The sequence below is a fragment of the Sceloporus undulatus genome, chromosome 7 (genome assembly GCF_019175285.1).
Source record: "Sceloporus undulatus isolate JIND9_A2432 ecotype Alabama chromosome 7, SceUnd_v1.1, whole genome shotgun sequence".
Taxonomy (NCBI): Eukaryota; Metazoa; Chordata; class Lepidosauria; order Squamata; family Phrynosomatidae; genus Sceloporus; species Sceloporus undulatus.
In genome coordinates this window covers 48,812,484-48,839,319 of record NC_056528.1, presented here as the reverse complement: position 1 = coordinate 48,839,319, position 26,836 = coordinate 48,812,484, and the positions used below count along the sequence as shown (strand labels likewise).

The window sequence follows — 26,836 nt, the reverse complement described above, 5'->3', positions numbered from 1 at the left end:
CCTGAGTTCACACTTGGAAGCCTGTGCTGTTGCTGACTACTGTAGAATTAGATTTCTATCACATCACTTATTGAACAGCTCTTACATGGGCATAAAAGGGGGCTTATTTGGAGGACAATAAAGAAAGGCTGAAGAAGTCAATGGATTGCCATTTCCTCTTTTGTGCCAAACTGGAAAGGCTTTGTTCTGTACCATTTTGACTCCAGTATTATTTGATACACAGATGCATTTCAACCCTGTTGTGTTGTTGTTGTTCTTTTGTCTGCTGGTTTTGCATCAGTTGTAAATTCACCTGAAGTGTGACGATCTCTGGGCCAGACAGAACAAATATGCACTCTAAAGAGTTTTAAAATCTGGCGCTGTATTATGGAAGCTTAAATTAAATTGGATTTTATCACTTTCGTTTCAATGGGGCAGATCGAGCATAAACCTTTCCCCCACAATTTTGCTTTGAGAGTCTGAAGTCACACAAATTGCTGAAACAGAACAAAAGAAAAGAGGTTGCTCAGGAAGGACTCTTGGAAAGAAAAAGACGGCGAGGCTTTGGTATTTTTGCTAAAATATATATATTTAGCTGGAAGCCAACTGGATCTGATGGATAAAGGATCAGGCAGGGACCCAAATTCCTTATTTAAAATCCTCTTCTCTTGTCCCCATTTACTATATCACTCCACTACATCCTTACTCCAAGTCCATCCATCAACATACATGGTTTATATGGCCCTGGGATAGAGTTAGATAGAACCAAGGGAAAAACTGCCTTGTCAACTCAGCCATGTAAACCCATTAGGTGACTTTGGGCAAGTCACACTTTCTCAGCCTCAGGGGATGGTGATGGCAAACCCTCTCTGAAGAAACGTACCAAGGAAACCCCAGGATAGTTTCACCTTTGGGGTTGTCATAAGTTGGAAATGACTCAAAGACACACAACGACAACAAGTTGCTGAACCAAATATGGTTCTAATACATCTGAAGTCAGGAAACAAGCATCCTATAAGTGTTTTGGACCACTGTCTCTCCATAGGGTTTATACTTAAAATGTATTTGTGGATGGGAGGGTTTATGGGTTACAATGTTTTATGATATTTTAATGTTGTCTTATTATTGTTAGCCGCTTCGATATGCTTGGAGAGGTGGGATATCAATAATAATAACAACAACAACAACTATTATTACTATTATTATTATTATAGGCAGGTGATGACCTTTTGTTTTGATAAGTCTTTCAAAGCCAACAGCTCAGGGAAGAAAGGGCCTTTCAGAATGTACTCAATAATTGTTTCTTTGCTGTAATATTTAAAGACATAGCCAAATTAGTTCATTGAGATTGGTTACTTCCTAACCCCAAATCCAAAATCTGAAATGGGTGGCTGAGACAGTGACACCCTTTGCTGGGGCTGATGGTCCAATGTGCACAAACTTTGCTTCATGCACAAAATGAATTAAAACACTGTATAAAAGTATCTTCCCACTATATAACACACACACACACACACAGTGTGTATGAAACATAAATGAATTTTGTGCTTAGATTTGGGGCTCTATTTTTCATGCAAATGAAAACCCACAGCTGAAGAGAAAAAGTGCTTTGAGCATCTTACAGTCTGTTACTGTATCCTTTCCAAAGCACCGGCATAATGGAGGTTGGAGCTAATGGCATCCTCGATCCTTTAATCTTGGTAAATCTTTTAATTGGAAGAGCTAACGAAGCTAGACGGGCTGAGAACGAAATTCTGTGTTGCGTAAAAACAAAGGAAAGGAAGGATGCGTCTGACTCGATGAGGCCAACTCTCTCCTCTCCAGGGAAAAGGAGCGTGGATTTGTGTAGGATGTAAATGTGTGTTTAATGCACTGCTCCAATACATTTCCAGAGCAAGAGAAGGGGGACACTGGGACCCACAGCTCTGGGATTTCAACACCTTTTAGTCCTCTTGGGGCCATTTTAGGCCCAAGAGAGACCCCTTTTATGAATGGAAGAGACCTGGAAGCCATTTATGCCTAGGTTGGCAACTGTCATCCAAACTACTTTTTCTTTAGCCGCCCCAAGATTGTGGAATAACCTTCCAGAAGAGATTTGTCAGGCAGAAAGGATGCCTGAACCTAAAGCAGCACTAAAGACCGGTCTCTTCTTGCAGGTTGATCCATATTGTTTTTAAATTATGAATTTTAAAGTCACCTCGAGTCCCTATTGTACTGGGAGGAAAGTGGGATATACATAAACATAATACTAATAATAAGTCTGCATTGATTAATTTTAATATGTATTGGTTTTGTATGCTTTTTTTAACTGTATTGTGGTTTTGTTAACTGTTACATGTTTGCTTCATTATTGTTCCCCACCTTGATCCAGAGGAAGAGGCAGGTATGAAGTAAGTAATAGTAATAGTTCAGTTGATATTTATTATGGTCACAGACCAGCACATAATAGTAGTAGTAGTAGTAGTAGAAGAGCGGAGCCTTCCCTTACACAGGGGATCCGTTCCAGATCCCCCGCATAAGGAGAAATCTGCATATGCTCGCACCTCATTGCAAACAATGGGGTGCATGCTCACAGCTCAGGGCAGTGCGCACACCATTTCTTTAATTGCGCATAAGGCGCAGGCGCACTATAGTAGTAATATAGGTTGAATAGAGTTTCCCATATCCAGAATTCCAAAATTTGAAATATTCCAAAATCCAAAACTTTTTTCATGGGTGGCTGGGATAGAGAGGGTTATCTCTATTCCAGAATAGCTCTATCTCTGTTCCAGGGGTTTGGACTGAATGGTCCTTGGGTTCTTTTCCAGCTCCGTCATTCTATGTTTCTTTCATTCCTGGAAAGTCACCAAGGTCCAGCTGTCCATCCTTGAGTGACCACCATTTTGAGGATGCCCTAGATAACGTTGGACTCTAACCCCCATCAGCCTCAGCCAATGATCAAGAATCATAGAAGCTGTAGTCCAACATCTGGGGCAACCCACTGGGATCTCCATCACCATCTTACAAGAAAGAGGATCATAGTAAGATATCCTGGAATAGAGATGCACCTCTTACATCTCTTTGCTCCTTCATCAGGGCTTTTAAATTTTTACTGTGAACAATTAATTTAAAAGGGGGGAAACTTTTACTTTGCTCAATTAAAGTAAGAGCTAATGTTTTACTTCCATGAGATAGCGTTAATATGCTGCAAGATGAAAAATGCCTTGCTAGCTCTTTGCAGGCCAACGCAACTCCCAGTTAGGACTTTCTGCCAGCAAAACTGTTTTAATTTCCTGCTTTATAGATACTCATTTCTGCAGTTATGCAATTAACAATTGTTGGAAGGAAAAGGAGCTATTATTACCTCTGTCATTAATACAAGGCATTAAAATTTTAATAATTGTGAATATCTACATCTTCAACATGTGGTGTGAGTTATATCTGTATCACGGCTCCAATTTTATTTTCTATGGAAACTGTTTCCACTATTATATTGGGATGATATACACACAGCCTCAGGCTCTTATTGGGGGGAAAGGTGCTATTTACTTCCCAAAAGGGAGATGTTCCATAGCGATAACGCTGAGAGAAGCCTTAAGAGCCTGGAATGCCTCCAGACCTTTTCAGCTCGTTGGGAACTGCAACAATAACGAGCTAATCTATTCAAGAAATTGGGGTGACCGTTTCATCTTGAAAAGCCCACCTATCTGCATCCAAGATGAATGCAAATTATTCATTACAAGCATTTCCAAAGTGGAAGGAAGAGATAATAAGAGTGAGGTCCTTTATCTCTGGGGTAAAACGCTATTGTAAATTCTGTGACACTGAACTTGGAGGCATGTTTAAATCAATTTACTCAACCATTTGAATTATCTGTAGGAATCCATGCTGGCTGAAGCTAGATCACTGACATGAGTTCACTCATCTGTTTGCTTGTTTTCTAATATATATTTATATTATATTATATTATATTATTCATATATATATATATATATATATAGTGCACCCACGTTATACATGGCTTTGAGCTTATGTGCAAAGCTGTGCGGGGCGCAAGGGGCGGCGCGTCCCATTTGAATGAATGGGGCAAGTGCCCATGGCCCACACGTGCTGCCGCATGCATGAGCCCCATTCACTTGAATGGGACTTGAGCATGCGCGATATTTGGCTTACATGGGGGGAGTCCGGAACGGATCCCCTGCATAAGCCAAGGGCACACTTTCTGTGTGTGTGTGTGTGTGTGTGTGTGTGTGTGTGTAGTTGGCCCTCTGTTTGCATGGGAGATCCATTCTGGCTCCCCCATGAAAACAGAAGCTCACGCATATTCAAGGCTTGAATAGGGCGCACCCCCGTGCGCATGGCCACGACATGCGCACCGTTAGAAATTACAGAGGTCACCCCTCCATGCATAATCAAGGTTGTGGATCTCAGATCCATGAGTTAAGAGGGGCGACTGTGTGTGTATATATATGTATATATCCCACCATATCATACAATAACTCAAAAATGCCCACCATCCTAAGTTGTAAAACAGGGTTAGGGGGAAAAACACTTTTGCTTTTATTAATCTAGCTATTTATCCCAATGAATGGACAGGATAGTTGGTAAGCAAGAGAGAAAACGAAAGACCAACATCACCAGCTATACCTAGTATCTATTCTAAAGCCAAGATGTGCCCCAATATCTGCTGAATTGGTTAGAGGTAAAAAAGAGGATAGCAGGTATTGTTTTGCTTAGCATCCTGGCTTAATGTCACAGCACCACTTTTTGCTAAAGATTCAATGAACTGCAAACCAATTTTCATTTTTGGCTGTGTGCGTTAACAGAAAATTTATTGGGCTGAATATAAACTACCTTTCTGCTGCTCAATCCTTCTGTAAATATTGGTACACAGTAAAAAGAATGGCTCTGCAACAAAGGTCTGTGAGATTTAACAGCAATTAATAATAAGAAGGGAAGTGTATAGAAACAGCATCGCAGTCGGACAGCCTTCCTACCTTGAAAAAGCCAATTCGGCACAAAAGTGAGGGTGATGCAACACAGCAGCACATTTTGGGGAACATAATTACTGACATTACAGGCATAATATTTCAGTAATTAATGACAACCTAACCTTTTCTTATGTTTAATTATGTAAAAAATGCACAGCAATGTTGTGGCTGTGTTCAGGTATCACAATAAAACATGGTTCACTGGGATAGAACAAACTTCAAGGGAGCTTAAGGCTACATGTTCCCTATTCCTCTGATGAAAAGCTCCCCCTTCCATTTTTTAGTAGCCATAGTTTGGTACAGAAGTGGGTAACCCCAAAAATATCTGGGGTCGCACCACTTTGCGCAGCTGTTAAAGCCAAGAACCTTTATTTTCCTAGGCTTACAAAGGCCCCGTTTCCTGATCCTAGCTGAGAGCAACAAAGAGATCAATGCCAACAGAGATACTCCAAACACCACTTTGGTTCTACTGCAAACCCATTATGCAACGTGAATTAAGTAGCAATTTCTCTAAGTAGTTTTATGTCCATCCAGCACAAACCCACCTGACAGCTTCTGATAGTTTCCCCCTTTTCGACTGGGGACTACGTTCCATACAGGGACCGGCGTCACTTGCGTCACAGGCTTCAAATTCACAAGTGGAACAAGGTGCCTAAAATGCACAAACCAGGAGAGGTAGCACATTAAAACTAAGGGCATACTTGTAATTTGTTTACTGTTGCAACCCACCTCGATCCATTGGAGAAGCCGGATAAAAATAAAGTCTATTATTATTATTGTTATTATTATTATCATCTTTGGGTAACAAGTTAACCCTAAGAGTAACTCAGGAGCCTACTAACCATAAGAATGCAAATTGGGTTGTACCATGATTGAAATTGTAATTAAACGCAATCCTATTCAAGGCTGCTCAGGCAAAATATACACTACATTTCATTAAGCTAAATAGCCAGAGATGGGATTTGAAGTCAAAGGCTTTCATGGCTGGCATCCATAGTTTTTTGTGGGGCTTTGTGGCCATGTTCTAGGAGAGTTTCTTCCTGATGTTTCGCCAGCATCTGTGGCTGGCATCTTCAGAGAATACTTCAGACCACTGAGCATCATGCCAGGGTGCCATAGTCATGGGGTTAGTTACAGGTTCACAAACTTCCAGACTTCATGCAGTCTCCGATGAGAGTGAACTTGACACCAAACTGAAACAACTGCCTGTTCATTTGCATTATTGCTTTACTTTGCACCATCCAGGAATAAAGTCCTAGCACAAATAAAGCAACAGCTCTATCAAGAGCCTCATTGTTTTCTCTTGGTACATATTTTGGTTCGGTTCTTCCAAGGGTCACAACTTGCCAAAGAGAAGCAAACGCTTGCCAACAGCAAATTCTGCAGGGAGCCATATCAGCTCTGGCTCTTCCAAGGAATACTATCTGTAACTTTGCCTCAAGCAACAGATTTGCTTCCTCTTTACTAATATACCCAATGTCCCCTTCTAGATTAATGCACCTATTCTAGGAGGTGCGCAATAGTCTATTCCTCTTCAAGTCTATTTTCAAGATGAAGGCAGAACCCCCCAAAAAGTGCACTGATAATCTCCATCCGAAGAGAGGACAACCAACCGGCACAAGTCTATAAGGACTGCAACAGAAGAAAGGGAACAGTCCCAACCAGAAAAGAAAATGGGAAATTATACCAATGAAAGAGTAAATCATCAAGATTTGTCACTTTTTGGACAGTGAAGCTAAGTTCATAAACCAGCTGTTGAACCGATCAGTGTTAAACTCAAGTGCATCTGAGGAAGCGTCCTGCAAAACAAGATAACCACTTCTGCATGGAGATAGCTTTATTATTACCTGATCCTATTCCCCACCACCACTCCCTTCTCCTTTTGTGTCGTGTCTTCTTAGATTGTAAGCCTGAGGGCAGGGAACCGTCTGACTAAAAAATTGATGTACAGCGCTGTGTAAACTTACAGCGCTTTATAAATAAAGGTTAATAATAATAATAATAATTATTATTATTATTATTATTATCACCATGGCTTCAGATGCAGCCCAGGCTAAGCCCTAGTATTTATGTTGTAATCCACTTCAGTCCCATTAGCACAGGGGCTAATTGGCAACCCAGCATCAACCACAAATACTAAGGCACCACAAAAAAGGGAGATGCGTACTTCTCTGCCAGCTCTTCAATGAAGACGGTTACCGTATTATCCTGTCCGACATCCTGGATGTGAGCGTTGTAGTATTTGCCCGCGGTGTCTAGGCGGACCTGGGAAAAACAAGAGCCAGCTTCAATTTAAAGGGATAATGAGGATAATGGACAACTTTAATGGACGATGATGATGATGACAGCTGAATTAAGTCAGATTCCATTTATAAAGCAGCATGTTTTATTATAATACTTGAACATATAATATATACTGACTCATTACCACAAACCTTTTCACCGGAACTGGAAGTCCAAAACATAGTGAAGGGAAAAGTTTTCTTATTATATTACCCAAAAGTTAGGATGCCTGCCTTGGATTATTGGGATTCCAGTCCTGCCGCCTTTAGTGTTAGTTTCACTTTTGATAAGAAAAAAAGAAGCAGGGTCCAAGAGCAAATCAACCCCTAACTTCCCCTAGAAGTGAAATTGACTAATATGAGGCTATCATACTATGGACATATCATGAGTCACTGGAAAAGACAGTAAAGTGGAAGGCAGTCAGAGAAGAGGAAGACCATAGTCCAGATGGATTTATTCAATCCAGAAAGCCAAAAAAAGAGCTTGCAAGATCTGAGCACGACTTTCAATAACAGTGTTTTTGGAGGGCTGGCATTCTTAGCATCACCTTAAGTCAAAACCAACTTGACAAGAAGAAAGAAGGTGAAAGAGCAGAAGAACAGGAGAGACATCTAAAAGGATATCTTGTGCCTCTCCCTTGAGGTCAACAAGATGCTCTTGTTGAATTTACAAAGGGATTTTTGGCTTTGGGGAGGACACTCTGTTCAAAAAAACGGACCCAATAAAATTCTCACCCATCTGCTCTGACCAAATTTTATTGGGAACAGCTGCTCTCAGTACAGAAAGGCTTACGATGGACCCATTTGGCAGGTTAAAAACAAGCCAATAGAGCTCGACATTTTTTACTTTGTGTTTACCTATTTGGATGGTTTTGGTTTTGAAACATAAAACGCTGGAGCATATAAGTAGTCTTATAAAAGATCAAATGTGATGAACTATTTATAGATGGTCCCCATTTTCAGGATGGGGCTAAAGTACTTCTTTTGACCTGATGTGGGTGAAGGCTAGACTAAGAGGATTGGATGATGCATTCACTGGGTGCTTTCCAAATCTGGTTTTTCTATAGCTCCTCTCTATCACTTTGCTACTCAAGGCTTGATTGAGAAAGACTAAGCGATCGCACCGTCGCATTTCAGCTACAGACTCAGAGCACAAAGGACGGAGCAGAACATTATCTCAAGGGGAAAGTCAAAGAGTCGGCACCTTCTCTTCTCATAAAACTATTGCATCCTGAGAACTAAATTAACAGCTCCGAATGTCAGCCATTCGGAAAAAGGCAGACAAGGAGAATATGAACAGCAAGCTACTAAACAGGAAAAATTAGAGTTACATTACAACATACAGCATCCTAGGACAGAAGAAGTGTCAAGCGATCCTTGTCTCTAAACGAATGCAAGGCAGGACTAAAAATATAATGCAGAATACGGAACGCAAAGATCAGCGCTTCGTTCTGGAACACAGCCCTTCCTGCTCTTCCCAACCTCAATTATTCTTGTACTGATTCACAAAACCACAAAGGCTGGGGTTGTAAAATATTTCAGCACTAAAAACTGAGATAATAGTTTAATTTAATTTGAAACAAAAGGCCGCACCATCAATTCCCCTGTTTCTATAGACCACAAAAGGTTTCCTTTCTGGCTGTTAGCACCAAAGACTAAGGATAAACACAATCGAAATGATGAATCTCCAGATCAGACAATGGCCTCTCCCCAGAGGAAAAAGCTTGGAAGACTAGGTTTTGGCCACAGAACTTGGGAAAGACACATAACACAGATACTAACAGCCAGGAGTAGGGCAGATATTGACAATTCCCAAGTTTGCAAAACTATTTGAAAGTGGGTTTTAAAAGTGTACCTGGCTGCCGCCACCACAACCCCAAACTGCAGCCGACTATGCCTTTAAATCAAGTTAGTTTAGTTCCTTCCATAGAAGCATCCCTTGGTTCACTCTTTATGGCCTGAATTGGAATCTGTTATTAAAACCTGCTTCGAAACAAACCATTACTAAATAAACTTAACAGGACTAACCTGACACTTGTCCCCAAGATAGTACTGTCTCCCAGCGAACACCAAGTAATCTGTCTTCTGAAGCTCTGAAAATGGAAAAAGAAAACCAAGCTAAGCATCTTCCCATACTAATGTTGATTTTTGTGGAAGTGGAACTAGTACCACCGACTTATCAACCCTTGTCTTAAAATACGCTGCACCAACAAACAAACAGTAAGCATCCAAGCATTGTGAGTGCAACGAACAGGAGTGCTAAATGTAGCAGCGTGCATTAATGGTTCTACATCCTTTAACTTAATGAATAGTACCTTCAGACAGTCTTTATCTGATGGCAAAGAAGAGGGCAATGCACTCTTCTGCACTGAAGCAGCTGTCATATATAGGCTGGCATTCACTATTGCATTTACAAATTCATAACCTGTGACCTTATCACACAAGGCACTTACTGCTGCCCAAACGTTGGGGAAGCGTCGGAGGTGTGATCATCAATCACGCATCTCTAAATTGAGGCTTCCCGCTTTCCTTCCATCACTGAAGCATTCGTGGGGAAGCCTCGGAGAAGCCATTTTTTAATATCAGGATCTTCTGTTATTAAAATGGCTTCTCCGAGACTTCCCTACAAACGCTTCATTGACAGGAAAGCGGGAAGCCTCAATTACATTAGAGAAGTGCGACCGACGATCATACCTCTGGCACTTCTGCAACATCTGGACAACGTTTGGGCAGCGGTAAGTGCCTCATTGTGATAAGGTCCCTAGAGTTATGCATCTGTAACTGCTCCATATGCACAATCCCTACATAGTCACAATTCATGATTGCCAATGCCCACCAAACCTACTTTAATGGACAGAAGCTGCTTTGAGAGAAGGAGGTCCATCCAGTTGGTAGTTGTGGATGGATGGATGGTGTTTCCAGCCCCTTCTGCCAGCGAGTGAGGCTGCGACAACCACGAGTAAGACCCCTGTTGCAAGGCCCTGCCATAGCCTTGCTTGCTGACGGTTGGAAAAATCATTAACCAATGCCCCAATTAACCAATACATCATTAACCAATGCTCCACTTCCCAGCAGAATGGACTTTCTTCCCTTGGAGCAGCTGCTGCCTTCTAAGTTAGGCTGGGAGGTGTCCTAAGCTGCTAGTTAAGTATACAACATGAGTATACTTCACTAAACAACTGATGTAGAATTCTAGCCATAGAATCTCCCCAATGTCTGATATATATAATTCAGTATAATTTACATGGTCAACAACCATAGAAAGCCAATAAAGCCAAGTAGGAAAACAATGAATTATGTCATAAAATAAGGACAGGGACATTATTAGATCTAATGTGTTTCCAATAAGGTGTCCTTTCAACCAGGAGTGCTCTGTTCTATATTCCTGGCTGCACACTAGTGCTTCGCACAACCAAACATGTAATGCAATTATTTTGCATATCCCTAAGTTATGAAACACTAGGATGCTGCCATTTAATATGCATATAAACAACATCCACATCTGTTGTATTTACTGTACACCAATTCATTATTTAACTATCTAATTTATATCCTGCTTTTCTCCCTGTACAGCTTTTGTACTACGTAGTGCTTTTGGTCTTTTAGCTATGATCAAGTGCAGGTAGAGCTCTTTAATATGCAAAAGCATCCTTATATACAGATTAACGTAATATACCTTTTCTACTATCCAACCAAACATCAAACTCGATATTCCGATAGATCTCAGGGTCCAGCGCTTTCAGTACTTTGTAAGGAAAGGGCATCTTTGGGTTGTCTGGAGGCTGCAAAAAATTAAAATGGTGCCAATTTAAAAGATGGCGGGCTGCAACTTTCACCCTGCTTTTATAAGAAATGCTCACCAGGCCAGTATCTGTACTAGTTTAAGGTTAAGAGGTGATATGATAGCCCTGTTTAAATATTTGAATGGATACCATACTGAGGAGGGAGCAAGCTTGTTTTCTGCCGCTCCAGAGAACAGGAAATGGAGCAATGGATTCAAACTACAGGAAAAGAGATTCCACCCCAACATTAGGAAGAACTTTTTGATGGTAAGAGATGTTCGACAGTGGAACACACTCCTTCCTCGGAGTGTAGTGGAGTCTCCTTCCTTGGAGGTCTTTAAGCAGAGGTTGGATGGTCATCTGTTGGGAGTGCTTGGACTGTGTATTCCTGCATGGCAGAAGAGGGTTGGATTGGAAGGCCCTTGAGGTCTCTTCCATCTCTATGGCGGGTTACAAACCGCCAAAAAGCAGAGCTCTGCTGCCGCCGCCGGTTGCTGCATCCGGGAACCGCAGCAGCCAAACTGCGTGGTTCCCGGAAGCAGCAAAGAAGAAGCACCATCTGGGGCACGACGTGCGGACGCTAAGCATCCAGCACGTAAAGATGGCGGCACCCGTGTGTACAGGGTGCCGCCATCTTTACGCCCTTGTCATGTGCTAGAGGTGAGGCCGGTATGGACGCTAGGTCCTCGGCCAACCCCTAGCACATGACGGGGGCGCCGCAAAGTCCCGTTTGTAACAGGCCTATGATTCTATGCAACCTCAGGAGCAGTGCATACATAGTTTGCACCAAGTATTAAGAGGACTGATAGAAGGAATTTTTTCTAACAAGGTATGACTTATGCAAGACTAAAGATGGATTGCTGGACAGTAACTCCCAGCATCCCCAGACCATGTTTGTGTGTGTGCAAAAACACATTTAACTATGCAGAAAATATGCATTGTGTTTTCTACACAGGAAACTGTATTCTATACATTTTTTTTCTGTGTGTGAAAACAACAAATGCACATGTTTTGCTAAACAGAAAAATCACCCAGATGCTCTGGTTTGCTCAGATATGGGGAGAATTCTCTGCAGAAACAAATACTTCATTTCTCCTCCATCAGGGAGTACTGACTCATCCTTGCATGCAAGGACAAAGTAATGAGGAATTTGCATCCCTATCACACACATCCCTCAATATGGGGTTATGCACAGAAAGCTGGAGTGTCATTTTCTCTAAGGTCCTATTTCTATCAACCCCTTAAAAGAGGATTTGGAGCAGAAAATGCCCAAGTGGCCTTTAAACACCGACAGTGTCGTGTCAGAAGGGAAGCAAAATGGAGGAAGAAAGGGGAAAAGAGACGTAAAACCATGTCTCCTCTGTTTTACAAGCAAGAAACACTCAGTGTGTGGGTCCTCTTTCTCTTTAGCTGCCAAACCTTTGCCTCTTCGACGGCTTGTTTGCACTTTTCCTCTGGCTGGCCGGCAGACTCAAAGCTCTCCCAATCTTCCAGCCTGAAGGATTAAACACACACACAGGGTTTGGAAACATCACTGCCGCTGTCCAGTGCTGAAAAACAAGAGCATCAGCCGTCTGCGGAAACATTGGAAGCTCAATGGCACCATCAAGTGGCGCGTCTATCGTCAACGGAAGCGCATCCTTCCCAGTCGCAACGATTTTCTACTGGGAACATTGCAGAACTGTTCCCTTCTGAATACTGTCAGTCCCAGTTGCAAATCTTCACACTTTCACAGTTTGTTCTCTATATACACATACATACATACATCATACACAAGATGGAGCCAAGGAAACAAGCAAAAATACAGGGCTGTGGAGTCAGAATCATCGAGTCAGAAGAGGTCAGATTCAGTAGAAATGCACCAACTCTCACCCTAACCTCAAAACAAATACTTATAATATTACCTTCCTAAGTTTTGTTGTATATTTAGGGAACATCTTCTTCTTCAGAAATGTTACTTTTTAAAACAATCCATCTAAGTAGCCTGATAAGTCACAACAAGGTAGTGGTTAAATGCCTTTTGGCTCCCATTTTACAGCAGTAAATTTGCTTTTACAAAATGATATATGTTTCTTTTCCCATTTATGGAGGAGTTGGGAGTAGGACAGCAGAAAAACAGAGGAGTTAAGTGTGGATAATTTGTCGCACCAGCTCCACAGCCCTGGAAAAAACCAAGCATATACACACCAAAGCCCACCTACTACCAAAGACTCACAAGTTACAAAGGTTGCCCTAAGGCAGGGGGAAAAAACATAGTAAATGAACCTATTTCTTATTATTGGTTCAATACCTTTTTTCTGGAGAGGTCCTGGACCCTCTTTCGGGAAGGCAGTCGAAACTGGCATCCTCGCTCCCCACAGAGCCACCACTTCTGTTTTTCTTAGACCCGCTTCGAAACATCTCCACGGCGGTCCTCAGCTCTTCCTCGTCCACGTTGAAGACGTTTTTGTATAGGATCTCATACAAGACAGCTGGAGAGACAAAGCAAAAGGCTACGCAAGAGAGGATAATAAAAACCCTGAGGACTTGAGGCCCGTAGTAACCTTGTTGAGTAGACCAAAAGCCATAACAACCTTCTCTAGTAGGTAAATTTCACATTTTGGGTAACTTAATCCGTCAAATGTTTAACAAAAGGAATGGGGAGCGGGGAAATCCAATGTTTTTATTTACCTTGGCAAATGGCAGCATTTGCCTGAAATTGTTTGCTGTACACAGAATCATAATGGCCATTACTGGAACAACAGAGTAGTATCTGAAAAGTCAAATCCACAGAGTTATCCAAAAACAAATACATCTGAAGAACCTTATTTTATATCTTTTCAGAGTTTAGGACACTATTGTGAACCAAGGCTAGATGAATCAGGGATCCATAGTCCAAAACTGGATGACCCTTGGGGTCTCTTCCAACTCCGATATTACTGAATACGGAGCAGTTATGGATCTGTAACTCCAGGTTATGAACTGCAAGGCAGGAAGCCAGCCAATATCTTCGCCCTGTTACCAAAAAGCAATCTTCTTCTTATGGCAAGTTGCTGCTGCTTCTGAGAAAAGCTTTGCTGGCTGGCTTTACCTTCCATCAATTGGGATTATGCCTGTGGTTACGGATAGCTTTCTGAGTATATCGGCTCTCAAATTCCTACAGTTAACAGTTGCGAAGTTGACAATGAGGTTACTGTGGAGTATTTCCCCCTCTCACAAATAATGCTTTCAAGCCCATCCGCATCTACAAAACAGTGGCTAAGCTCTCAAGGGGACCGAAAAGGAGAGTTAAGTGTTTTATTAAGAACCACCGCAAAAGGTCAGTTTACCTTAAGGGAAAATATTATATAGTATGTACTCTTACCACGAAGCAAGAAACTCACACCGTTCTTCTACTTGCTCTTACAAATCTGCACTTTTTGTAACAGAAGCACAGAAAAGGGAAAGGCACCGAAGCTAATCCTTGGTAATGTTTAGTATTTACTTATTGGATCCATTTAAACGCAACCTTTCTCCCCCGAGGAGAGTCGGCTAAAAGCCTGGCAAATAGTATTTCAAACATACTGTAGATACTCAACTATGTTTGACCTCAAGGACAGGTTTTGGGACCACAATTAGGACACATCAATAAGTCGAGGGTAAAACTTAGGGGCACATAATGGAGGATCTAAAGGGAAACAACGCCAAGCAACTTTGCAAAATCCTTGCAAGCATAAAGGCTTTTCTCTCTTTCAGATGCACACACAAGAACATGCATATACTTTTCTCACACCCATTTTGCTTCTATCCTACCACAATTTGCTTACTTTTTCCTCAAAGCCGTTGTCTGTCGCATAGGAAGGAGGCTTTCCAGGGTGTCGGTAAAGAATGAAGTCTCGGCTGGGTAACAAAAGTTAAGCGAGAAACGTGAAAACACACACATAACTGTTAAAAAATGTTACCGAGGAAACACTCTATTTTGCATTTCTGCACAAAGAGGAGGACCAAAATGGCCAACCCATCTAGCATTTCCACCTGTGACGCAACTATCTCCCAGTGGCAACTGTTTCATGTTTTCCTATGTTCTAGAAGAGTTTATTCCTGACATCCCCAAACTTTGCTCCTCCACATACTTTCAACTTCAGCTCTCAGAAACCCTAAGTCTTAGCCAAGCTGGCTAGGGCTTCTGGGAATTGAAGTCCAAAACACCGGAGGAACCAAAGTTTAGGAACCACTGTCTTAAAGGAAGTAGCTGAGCAAAAAATGATACCTGTACAATCTCCTTTCTTACTCATGAGTCCTGCCAATTCCAAGCTTTTACAACCAGGATTAGCCAATGAGCTCATTAACACCTTCTGGTTTAAATTTTCACCTTTAGGAAATCCAGATCTTTGGTTTTGAGGACTCCCAAGGAGCATTTTACTCTCTGTAGTACCAAGTAGATACAGTACATCCATTTTGTTTGGAGGTGACAACTCTCTTTAGCAAACAGGAAGGCAAAGGTGCCCCGCTCAAAAGTGTTGGCAACAATTACATTGCACTTCAAACTGCATTTGCAGGATTGCACACAGCAAGCAGTGCTTCTATTTCCCTTTGGGGTTTTATTATTATTATTATTAATTAAGGTCTAATGTAGCCTACATTGTATTTGGAAGTGTTTAAAATAACCACACTTCCCTCTTACACATAAGTGACACTTCTAAGGCTGCAAATATATGTAACGTTTAGACCAAACCGCAACCGCAGAGACTATAATCTGTAATGGTTCACCAGCAAAGGCTGGAAACAGTTCTCTAGGATCAACAGACCTGAACCAACTTCACTACCCTCCAAAAGTTGCAGATGTTTTCCTCTGAATTGGGCAAAAACAAGTGTCTGTTGGGGAGATTTTTAGTTGGAAACGTCACTATAAGAAGAAGAGCTCAAGGGCCACTTTGGTTGTTGCAATATTTCCATTGCGATTTCAACTTTGGAAGGAAAGAAAAGGTGCTGCCACCTCCGCAGAAAACATCTCCAAACCCATTCACTTCCAAGGCAGGAATCAAGTACTGAATAGAAGTTTGGATCCAATACAAGTTGAGTCTCCCTTGTTTGAAACGCCTGGGAAGTGTCACTTAGAGCATGCTCCATTTAGGAGACTGGAAAGTTTCCCAGTTTAAAGCTTTCCAGAAAACCCAGCAGTAAAAATCATGTCTGGCTGGTGCCAAATCTGAGGAGTTTAAGTTACTGGATTCTGGCCTCCTCTCCACACTTTTTCTATTTCAAATTAATACTATGAGCATCAAGTAAACAGAGGCAACTCTGTTGGGTTCCCAAACGAAAGGTGCCAATGGTTGTGATAGTTGGACCTTACGCCATCTGCATCTTCTAATAGTAAAACAAGGCTTGAGGGATGATGCTAGAAGATTGAATACTTACTTATAGATCAATGAGAAGGCACTGATTTCTAGTTGTCCAGCACTTTCCTGTTTGTATAGAAGGGAAGATAACTGACCACTCTGCATTCAGTTATGTAAGAGAGGTATTTTGCACTGATATCCCTCCAATATAAGGCTCTGGAGTCTACTTCAATAAAACATTTATCATTAGGTAACAGCCTGAAAGGACTTCCAGGTTTCTAGCTCTTAAGCACAGAAGTCCTCCCATTCTGTTATAAAATTCAAACTCAAGACGGCTTACAAATCACTCAAATTGCAACCATATAAAACAACGCCAACAAGAAAGTAACAGCGGTTAAATCATTATTGTAAAATAGCATGAAACCACTTATCAGCGACTGCAACTAAACAATACTATATCTTTACAAGTTGCAAAGCTCTGAGGCTGATATGTGACTTTGCTTGTCAGTTAATGGCAACCTCATTCATTTCTTAGGCAACGGAGGCTCAGAGGTGGTTTTGCCAGTTGCTTCCTCTGGCACTGATGGTCTTCCATTCAAGTACTAACCAGAACTGACCCGGCTTAGCTTCCAAGATCAGATGGGAGTCTGGTTTCTGGAGGATATTTAGGCTGAGGCTGAATTTAGGATTGGATTTAGAGAGGGTCAATTACAGCATGAGGTATATCTTATATTTCCACGGAAGTAGTTAAGTTAGTACTGTACTAGGTTTTGCAAAAATAAAACTTGAGATAGAGGGTATTTAAAACTATAAACCTGAATGTCACTGTTTATAGTATTGCTACTACTGTATTTTAAAAATATGTAGTAGTCAGGAAAAAAGGAAATTTTGAATTAAATCAACAGTTGCTGGGGTCAAATTCAGAGGAATCCTGCCACCATTTTCTCTCCACTTATGACTCCGAGGAGTTTCTCGCTTTCAGGCTTTATTCAAGCTGGGCATGTACTAAGCTTTCCAAATATAATGGTATCAACGTCTCAGTGCAACCTTAAAGTGTCATAAAACGCCAGGCTTACCTTGGGGTCTCCAAGCCGCTCCAGGTATTTCTCAAACGACCCTTCCACATACTTAAGCAAAGAGAGAATAGAGTCAACTGAGACGGAAGCGTCATCTTTGCCAGTGCTCCCAGATTAGTATATAGACTCTGCGCTCTTTTTAAAAAGGAAGTCCAAAGCGTTGGGAAAAGCATGGTTGATGTGTCCTTTGAAATGGAGCAGGTTGCAATACGGTCGGATTGCAATTCCCATCGGCCCTGGCTATCAAGGCAAAGGGTGCAGGCTGATAGGTAATGTATTCCTCAAACTTTGTGGTTGAGCAACCTCTGAGTTAAAGGATAAATCAACAGTGCTTTTCACAACACAAAATGAATGTAGTCGAACACATTCCCACATCAACACCATCATCACATTTATTTGTATAGCGCCATAGGCTTTACATAGTGCTTTGCAGCTAAACACCTGAGGCAGGTAAGCAACTACAGATTTCCAAATTGCAAACTCCATCATAAAGGTTCCGACACATAAGAAAAATCAAACACCGATGGATATGGCTATATCTAGGGTTGCCATAATTCATACACAAACATCACATTTTTGACATTTAGCATTGTTTTATTACATATTTCAGTTGTTGTTGGTTCCTGCCTTGAATAATGCAGGATTTGCTGCTTCAACCTTAGATCCAGGTTTGTCCTCTTTTTCTGGGACAAACGGCAAGCCTAGGTATAACACACTTAGCAAAATAGATGTGTTTTTGGGCATTGCTTTATCAGAACAATCGATACCAGAGGTAGAAATGACATGGAAAAATGGGGATAGCTTGCAAAGCCACTAAAACTGAAGAGCAAATGAACACGTTTCTGCAAACTCAACTTGCATCTAATGGATTGCATACCAAGTGCAAGAACCTTCTGAAGCTGTGCTTCCAAGAATGCTTATTATGAAGTTAAATATATATATATATATATATATATATATATATATATATATATATATTAGACGCCATAAACAGCTATGCTTACAGAGTCAAAACTCCGCTGGTTCTTCCGCAGGAACGCCACGCAGGCATTTCGGACGGCCATATGATGAATCTGACAAGCATAGACCTACGAAAACGAAAACAAAGAGAACTTTAGAGACTTGGAATAAGCAGTGAATAGCAAGGAAAGGTTACTTAATCATGTTATTTGTGCTCCGATCGCATTTTTTACCCACGGGTTTATTACACGGCGAGCCAATTTCTGGCCAAAAAGCAGGATTAAAAATGCACAAGGACTAACTTGGAACCGTGCTTAAAAGTAAATCCAATGAAACCACGATGACACATTTAGTCATGACTAATTTAAAGTACCATTCGTTTTAATGGGTCAGTGCTACCCAATGTGTTCCTTTGCAACAAATGGTGCAGCGTGAGAGTTAAGAGGCTATAAATTAGGCACAAATCTCATCTCAGCCATTAAATCGACTGTCTTGCAACCTCAGCCCTACAATGTGTAGATGAGAAAGGAGAACTACATCCAAGATCTATCTATCTATCTGAAGAGTTTATCCCTGCCTTGCACCTCAAAGGAAACCGCAACCAGGAACTGCAACGATGTGCAAACACTTTCACAATACCTAAAAGTCTACTCAAGGTGTAAATAGCAATAACAGCTAAAACACATACACACATATATATGATTAATTGGTATTTTTAAAAAATGATGTTTTCTCTAAAACAGAAAAAGGACTTGAAAGCCAACCAAACCTTATGGTTTGTGGTTTCACCCTCTTGTCATATTGTTGCTTTGCTTTGGAGGAAGGATGGCTCAATGTTGCCGCTCCTCGGTTTGTTTTTCAAACAACTGCTTTCCTTGGTATTCCTTACCAGATATTAGTATATTGCTTTTGCATTTTACAGTGTTAAACTGTTTCGTTCTGGGTTATGTATAAAAAGGGCATTATAAGCCATCACCATTATTTTCACACCGCCTTTTTCATTTTTATTATAAAGGCATTATAAGAAAGAAGGGATTATATGTCTGACTATATATGTCTCATGGTTTGCTTTTTGGTCAAAAGGGTGTTACAATCAATTATTATTACTGTTGTTGTTGTTGTTGTTGTTGTTGTTAAATTAAAAGTTTTCCCCAGATAGAAACCTGGGGGGAACCACCTTTTAATTTTGCAATGCACCCCACAAACCCTTTTAATAAACATCTTAAAATAAAGACGTAAGGGATTATATATCCAAGTATATATGTCTGATGGTTTGCCTTTTTGGTAAAAAGGGTGTTACAAACAAAGGATGATGATGATGATATAAAATAAAGTTTTCCCCAGATGAAAAACCTGGTGGAAAAGGCTTTTTATTTTGCAAGGCTCCCTGCAAAGCCCTTTGATAAAGACATTAAAAGAGAGAACTAAGGTAGTATATGTCTGATGGTTTGCCTTTGGGTTCAAAAGGGGGGGCTTACAAACAAATGTTGTTGGTGTTGCTGTTCATAATAATAATAATAATAATAATAATAATAATAATAATAATAATATAAAAGGTCTTTCCTAGATGAAAAACCTGGGGGGGAAGGCTTTTTATTTTGCAAGGCACCCTTGCCAAGCCCTTTAATAAGGACATTAAAAGAAAAGATGCCAATGTGAGGCATAGGAAGAAGAACTCCATCATGGCAAGGCTTTCTTTTCTCTTCCCAGCCCCACAACTTCTTCCAAAACCTGGCTGGCAAAAGGGGCGCAAGGCCTTGGCACCCCAAAATGATAAACCTGCAAATGATGCCAACCACAACCTTCAACCCAGGTGTCCCTATGCCCCAAACCAAGAGAGATGGAGCCCCATTTGGTGCAGAAAGGGCCAAGGGGAGCCCCTGAAGCTTGGTTTTGGGGGGCTCTGCCAATGCTGCCTGAGGGTTACCTGCTCAGAAATGGCCCGAAAGAGGCAGGTGGCATCTTTGGCGGTAAGTTTGCGATAGAGGCCCAAGCTGCCCAGATACTCGTCCATGGTCACCTCCGAGAGGGACTTCTGGCCAAAGTACTTCTTCCAGCCTTTCTGCATGGTCTCCTCCTCCAGAGGGAAAAAGGGAGTGGAAAAGGGGAGGAGGAGGATGAAGAAGAAGAGTGGAAGAGGAAGGAGGGCAGGAAGGAAGAAGAAGAGAGTGGAGGAAAGGGGGGAAGGAAAGTGGAAGGGAAATGAGGAAATAAAAGAAGGAGAAAGAAAAGGGGAAAGAGAAATGGAAGAAAAAGGAAGGAAGGAAAAGTGGAAGAAAAAGGAGGGCAAGAAAGAAAAAGAAGGATAGGAGGAAAGAACAGTGGAAGAAAGGGAGAGCAAGAAAGAGCTCGCTTGGCAGCAGCCAGGCAAGGAAGGCAGGCACCCAGTTCTCCAATAGGTTTTGGGGTGCAAAAGAGAGGGAAGGAAAAGGGGGGAAGGAAAAGAGGGAGGCAGCGCAATGGAGAGGAGGCGAAGGAGGCCTTTGGCGAGGGAGGCAAGAGTGGGGCAATGGCGCGCTCCCGAGGGCCCCAGGGCCCTGCTTTCAAGGCGGGGGCGCGCGCTCCCAGCAGCCCAGCTGCGCGGCTTCCCAGGCTCAGCCCCAACGAGGCAAAGGCTCCCCTCTCAGGCCTCCCCAGCCTCTGGAAGGCTTTAAGCAGATGATGGAGAGTTCCTGCATGGCAGAATGGGCTTGGACTGGCTGGCCCTTCTTGCGGGCTTATGATTCTGGCCACCCTCCTCTGCCAGGGGCTTTCTCTCTTGGCAAGGTTGGTCCAGGGCCGGGCAGTGTTTGCCTTTGCCAAGCCTCTGAGGCTGAGAGAGAGAGTGACATGTCCACGTGCCTTCCAGGCCTTTCCAACCTGTGGCCACCCTGTCATTGTCCACCTTGGTTTCTTGCCTTTGCCTCTCTCTCTCTGAGGGCAAGAGAGTAACATGCCCATGTGCCTCCCAGGCCTCTCCGAATGCAGTTGATGTGGCAGCTGAACTGCAGCATGGAAGAGAGTGGGAAATTCAGAAGCACCATCGCACACCATGACAGTCTGTTGCCCAAATTCAAGTCATTGTGTATTATGCACACATTATAAGTGGAAAGGACCAGATTCCAAAGCGGACAGGGCTCCTGCACCTTTAATGGGTCTCCAAGGGAGAAGTTCAACAGGTGTGTGACCTGCAGGACCAGCAACACCTGCGGAAACTCCTGCTTCCACTCAAGGAACATTACAGCTGCAGCAGGCCCAACCTTTTCCATTCAGAAAGAGACAAAATGAGGGTCTTATCCCCCTAAGTTTGCCTCCAGTCTCCACACTTCTAGCATTGCAGTAACACTTTACGTCTTCTTTTGCATTTTGAACTTGGTTTTGCTGCAACTGAACCAAGGACTGAGCTCCAAAACACACGACAGAAATGATCCAGTTTAACGCTACTCAATGCTAGCGAATTCTGAGAACTAGTCCTGCCAGACGTTTAGCCTTCTCTGTCAGAGAGCTCTGGCGCCACAAAACCCAGTATCCCATAGCATTGAGCCATGGCAGTTTGGTGTCAAACTGGATTCTTTCTGCAATGTGGATGCAGCCTCAGTCTGCCAAAATCTCAACCAGCCTGTGATAGTACCTTATTTCAACCTTCCAGGTGAAGGCTGTTTGGGAATGGGAATACTTACCTGGAGGATGCCAAATGTCTCCGGTACTCATGGATACAATTCTATACACACAAACCCCAAGGAATGCAACCCAGGTGGATCATTTCAACTAAATTTTAATTTCATGATGCACAGATACAAACATGCTGAACTGTGTAAAGTTATCAAATGCACAGGTCCGTTTATTCAAATGCCAATCGCTTTGTCCAAGAACTCAGCAAATTTTTCTGGCTGTCCAGGAGGAAAAGGCTTCAGGGTTGACAAGTCCATTGACTGAAGTGTCTCTACAAGGGCCCTGCAAGGAAACAACACAACCAACCGTACGTTAATCGGGGGAAAGTGTTTGTCACATATGTAACCTACAAAGACACACACTCTCAGCCTCAGAGGAAGGCAATGGCAAACCCCATCTGAATAAATCTTGCCCTGGTTTCCCAGACTTTAATGGCTCACCGTGTGTTAAGTTGACTCTGGCTGCATCTACGACGCTGCAGAATTAAGTGCAGTTTGACACTGGTTAACTGTCATGGCTCCATCCTGGGGAGTTCTGAGATTTGTATATTGTGACACCAGGGCTCTCTTGAGAGACAAGGCTAAATAGCTCACACAACATAGAACCCGTCATTCCATAGCATTGAGCCATGGCATTTTCAAATGTGAGCCAATGTGCTGCGGTAAGTCTGGGAACCAGGGTTTGAATTCTCACTCAGCCATGGAAGCCTGACTTTGGTCAAGGATAACTTAGGATAGCATTGCCATAAGTCAAAATATAAATTAAGCCAAGTGACCTGCCCAAGAGAACCGACTAAGCTTCATGAAGGTGCAAAGCTTTGATCCACAGCTTGAGACGGACCATCGGTGATCTTCAGCTGGATGACCTGTGCTACAGCTGGCATGTTGTTAATGACAAATTCTAATATAACATCAGCATATGTCTTTTTCAAATTATTGTTTGCAGAGGGAGGAATTCACCATCTTTCTTGGCACAACAGCCCCCACCCTCTTGAAATTCACCTTCAGGAGCCCCCCAAACAAAACCTTTTAGTGGAAGGGAAGCATTCAGCCTGTAGTTCAATCCACACTGCAGAAATAATTCAGTTTGACACTGTTTTAACTGCCCTGGTTCAATGCTAGGGAATCCTGGGAACTAGTTTTGTGAGACATTTAGCCTTCTCTATCAGAGAGCTCTGGTGCCACCACAAACTACAATTCCCAAGCAATGAGCCAGGGCAGTTAAAGCGGTCTCAAACTGAATGATTTCTGCAATATGTTTTGGCCTATTGTTGCCAAAACATCCTCAATTGATGTGTTGTTTTCGCATTACGTTGTGCACTCATAGCAACTTGGAAGAACCAGATGCAGGGGCAGTGTATCCTAGTGGTTATGGTGCAGCAGCTAGATCTCCCAAGCCGTTGTTCTAATCCTCGCTGAGCCATGAAAGTCACTGGTTGATCTTGAGCAAGTCTTTCTCAGCTGTCAGAGGAAAGCAGGGATGTAAATGTAACTTATAAATAGGGATGCTTTTTAATATAGCTTTCCTGCGTGTGGTGTAAAAATGCAGAGGAATAAAAAGGAAGATGCTCTTCTGAGGCTTATGCTTACGAAGGGTGGCTTGTTCCTGACCATATGGGAAGTAGGGTATGAGAAAGGATACCCAGAGGCACAGCTCTTTGTAGCTGCCATGAATTTTAGTTGTTTATTGATAAGAGGATTTATCCTGCTGTTTAAAAAAAAGACTCTGAGAACAACAAAGCACAAGAAGCATAATTTTATACACAAGACAGTAGTTTAAAAACAGGTCCAATAAAACATGCAACAGCGGTTTGAGTGTCGGATTGTAACTCTGGAGACCAGGATTCAAATGCCCACTTTACCATGAAAACTACTAGGTGATCTTGGGCAAGTCACACACACTCGGCCCTCAGAAAAGTCTGTCATAGGTTTGCCTTAGAGTTGCCATAAGTCAGAAATGACTTGAAGGCACACAACAACAACACACTATCACTACAGACTAATAAGCTTTGTGCGAACAGCTAATAGAAACTTCATTGGTCTTCACTTTATCATACGTCTTTGATTTGGCCGTCTCTCCCCTCCACCAGCCCCAACCCATGAATATCTGTGTGGAATACTTACCAGAGCAGACTGAAGTTGAGAAAGCTGATCAAACAGCATTATTTACACAAGGGGCCAACAGACTGATGTGTAAATGTTAAAAACAAAATGGTTCTGTGATATCGCTTCATGGTGGTGCTCCTCAAAATCGATGCTCCGTTTCCTCAGCAAGGCTTTTCGAAGTGTGTGCTTTTTAAATCTGTGACAAACTCATGATCACCTGGCCTTAATGTTTCCCTTTTACCTCCCTTTTCACCTTCTTCTTTCTTTATCTTTCCTTTTCTAGCCAGTAATACTGACATTTTCTGGAGCATGAAATGGGGCAGTTTTCATTTACAGGGAACTATAACACGACACTTTAACACACATGGCTGCATCCTTTATACACAATTCTATTAAAGTGGTTCATGAATCCACTTTAACTGACATGGCTGCATCCTTTGGGATCCTGGGGTTTGTAGTCTGGTTCGGTGCTGAGCTTTCTGGCTGAGAAACCTAAATATTCCTCCCCAAACTACAAATCCTAGGACTGTATAGGATGGAGACCATGGCTGTTAAAAGCGGAATCACAGTTGAATGTGAAAAGTCCCATTGAGATGTTTCCTTCCAGCCACCAAGCAGAGCTGAGTGGGAAAAGGCCTAAAAGGATGCTGATACCACTTTAATACTCACGACTCCATCCTATGGAATCCTGGGATTTCTAGTTTGTTGTGGCACCAGAGCTCTCTGACATAGAAGACTAAAACAACCCTACACATCCCAGAAATCAATAGCATTGAACCACAGCAGTTAAAGTGGTGTCAAACTGCAGTAGTCCTACAGTGTACATTAAAAAATACCATGGCACTAAATGTAATTGAGAAAGAAACCAATAAAGCCAAAGGGGTGTTAAATGAGAGCCCAGCAGCATACCTGCTACTGCAGTAAAAAAGATGCCCATCTCTGTGCAGCTGCCTTGCCAATTCTAACTGATGGTTGTCCATTAGTTTGTCATTGACAACCACCAGAAGGGGTTTGCCAGCTTCCAAGACCTCCAAACAGCTGCCGGCCCCTGTAGAAATAGAAGAGCAACACTGAACAGCAATACAAACAAACAAACAAAACTCCTCAATTCTGACCCAGACACTGGATGTTATCAGACAAGGGAAACTGGAAGTGTAATCTGATGGCAATCTGAACACAATGACGGGGTTTCACGTTTTTGCGTGAGAGGTGATCACTAACACACTGTTACCTGCGTGGCTTATGACAAGATCCGCCGCTCGCACGTCTTCAGCGAGCGTGTTCTTGAACCTGAAGACTTCCAGGGTGAAGGCGGCTGTGCTGAAGGGGTCTGGGCACACGGAGCCCCTGCCCACCTGAAGGACCAGCTTGCCATAGCCAAGATCCCGTAAAACCTGCAACGGAAAAGGAGGAACCACTTAAGCACAGAGTTTGGACTCAGCCATACTAAATGCAAGATGGTATCGGATGCTCTAAAATGGAGTGAGAAAGACGTGGCCCTTGTAATGTGCCACAATGGGCAGCATTCCTTGCCATTGGCTAGGGCTAATGGGACTTGCAGTCCCACAGCATCCAGAGAGCCATATGAGGCCCATCATCTTTGCTGTAAAAGTTACTTAGCTCACAGATGAGACAGAGGCAGCTTGACCAGGCATTTTCATTTTCCAGGACATGTCCTACATTTCATGTACTTCTGTCCTCCAGGAGGAATTCCAAAATGACTACGAAGCATGAGCTTACATCAGTCTGAAAACACACTGCAGAGATATCTCAGTTTGAGACTGCTTTAACTGCCCAATGCTCAATGCTAGGGAATTCTGGGAACTGTAGTTTATTGTGGCACCAGAGTCCTCTGACAGAGAAGGCTCAAATGTCTTACAAAACTACAGTTCCCAGGATTCCCTAGCACTGAGCCAGGGCAGTTAAAACGGTCTCAAACTGGGTTATTCCTGGCGTGTATTGGGTCTTTGTCAGAGAGAGCTTTGGGGCCACAATAAACTACAATTCCCAGAATTCCCTAACGTTGAACACCATTTTAAGGACTGCAGCTGCATCCTGTGGAATCCTGGGATTTGTAGTTTGGGTGAGGAGGAGTCCCCGGACCTTGTGAAACTACAAATCCCAAGATCCCATAATATGGGGCTGCTGCCCTTAAAGCGGTGTCAAAAACTGCATTGTTTCTACAGCGTAGGTTTAAATAAAGGCACAGCAACCATAGAGTGTAAGGGAGGAGGGTGAAGAACGGCGCCGGAAGTGACGCAACGCTTGGCGTCAGCGGCCTCTTCCGCCCTTCCTTGGGAAGCCGAACCTAAAGGACTCGCCTGCAGAGCTTCTGGGGCCGTGACGGCGGCGACGAGGTCGTCGAAGCTGGTGGTGCCCACGGTCACGAAGGCGGACTTCATGGCGGAGAGAGAAGCCACGCGGCCATAGAGAGCCGAGGGAGAGAGCGGCACGCACTCAACACGGAGGCACTTCCGGTTCAGGAAAAACCAGGAAGCGCCGCTCTAGGACTTGAGATTGCCACGGCGACGGCTGAACTCTATGGAAAATGTAGACACTGCAGAAATAACCCAATTTGAGAGCGCTTTAACTGCCCTGGCTCAGCGCTTGGGAATTCTGGGAAATGTAGTTTTGTGAGCCTTCAAACCAAGCTGCAGGCCTCACCAGAACTACAAATCTCAGGATTCCACAAGATGGAGCCATGGCAGTCAAAGCAGTTGTTGTTATTAATACA

General features: G+C 42.7%; 1 protein-coding gene across 1 annotated transcript in view; it reads right to left on the bottom strand.

Annotated features, from left to right (window-relative positions):
* The window catches only part of ALG13 (ALG13 UDP-N-acetylglucosaminyltransferase subunit), a 45,836-nt gene extending 19,260 nt beyond the window's left edge, over window positions 1–26,576 (bottom strand). Inside the window, exons 1-15 of the mRNA XM_042480091.1 lie at window positions 26,424–26,576; window positions 25,334–25,496; window positions 25,012–25,150; window positions 20,274–20,466; window positions 18,391–18,474; window positions 17,387–17,437; window positions 16,390–16,436; window positions 14,799–14,871; window positions 13,684–13,765; window positions 13,304–13,484; window positions 12,433–12,508; window positions 10,908–11,013; window positions 9,260–9,324; window positions 7,117–7,214; window positions 5,495–5,601 (exon numbers count right to left, since the gene is read on the bottom strand). Of these exons, the coding sequence (XP_042336025.1) occupies window positions 5,495–5,601; window positions 7,117–7,214; window positions 9,260–9,324; window positions 10,908–11,013; window positions 12,433–12,508; window positions 13,304–13,484; window positions 13,684–13,765; window positions 14,799–14,871; window positions 16,390–16,436; window positions 17,387–17,437; window positions 18,391–18,474; window positions 20,274–20,466; window positions 25,012–25,150; window positions 25,334–25,496; window positions 26,424–26,504 (1,546 nt within the window). The 5' untranslated portion in view covers window positions 26,505–26,576. The remainder of the gene's footprint in view (window positions 1–5,494; window positions 5,602–7,116; window positions 7,215–9,259; window positions 9,325–10,907; window positions 11,014–12,432; window positions 12,509–13,303; window positions 13,485–13,683; window positions 13,766–14,798; window positions 14,872–16,389; window positions 16,437–17,386; window positions 17,438–18,390; window positions 18,475–20,273; window positions 20,467–25,011; window positions 25,151–25,333; window positions 25,497–26,423) is intronic.
* Window positions 26,577–26,836: the final 260 nt, after the last annotated feature.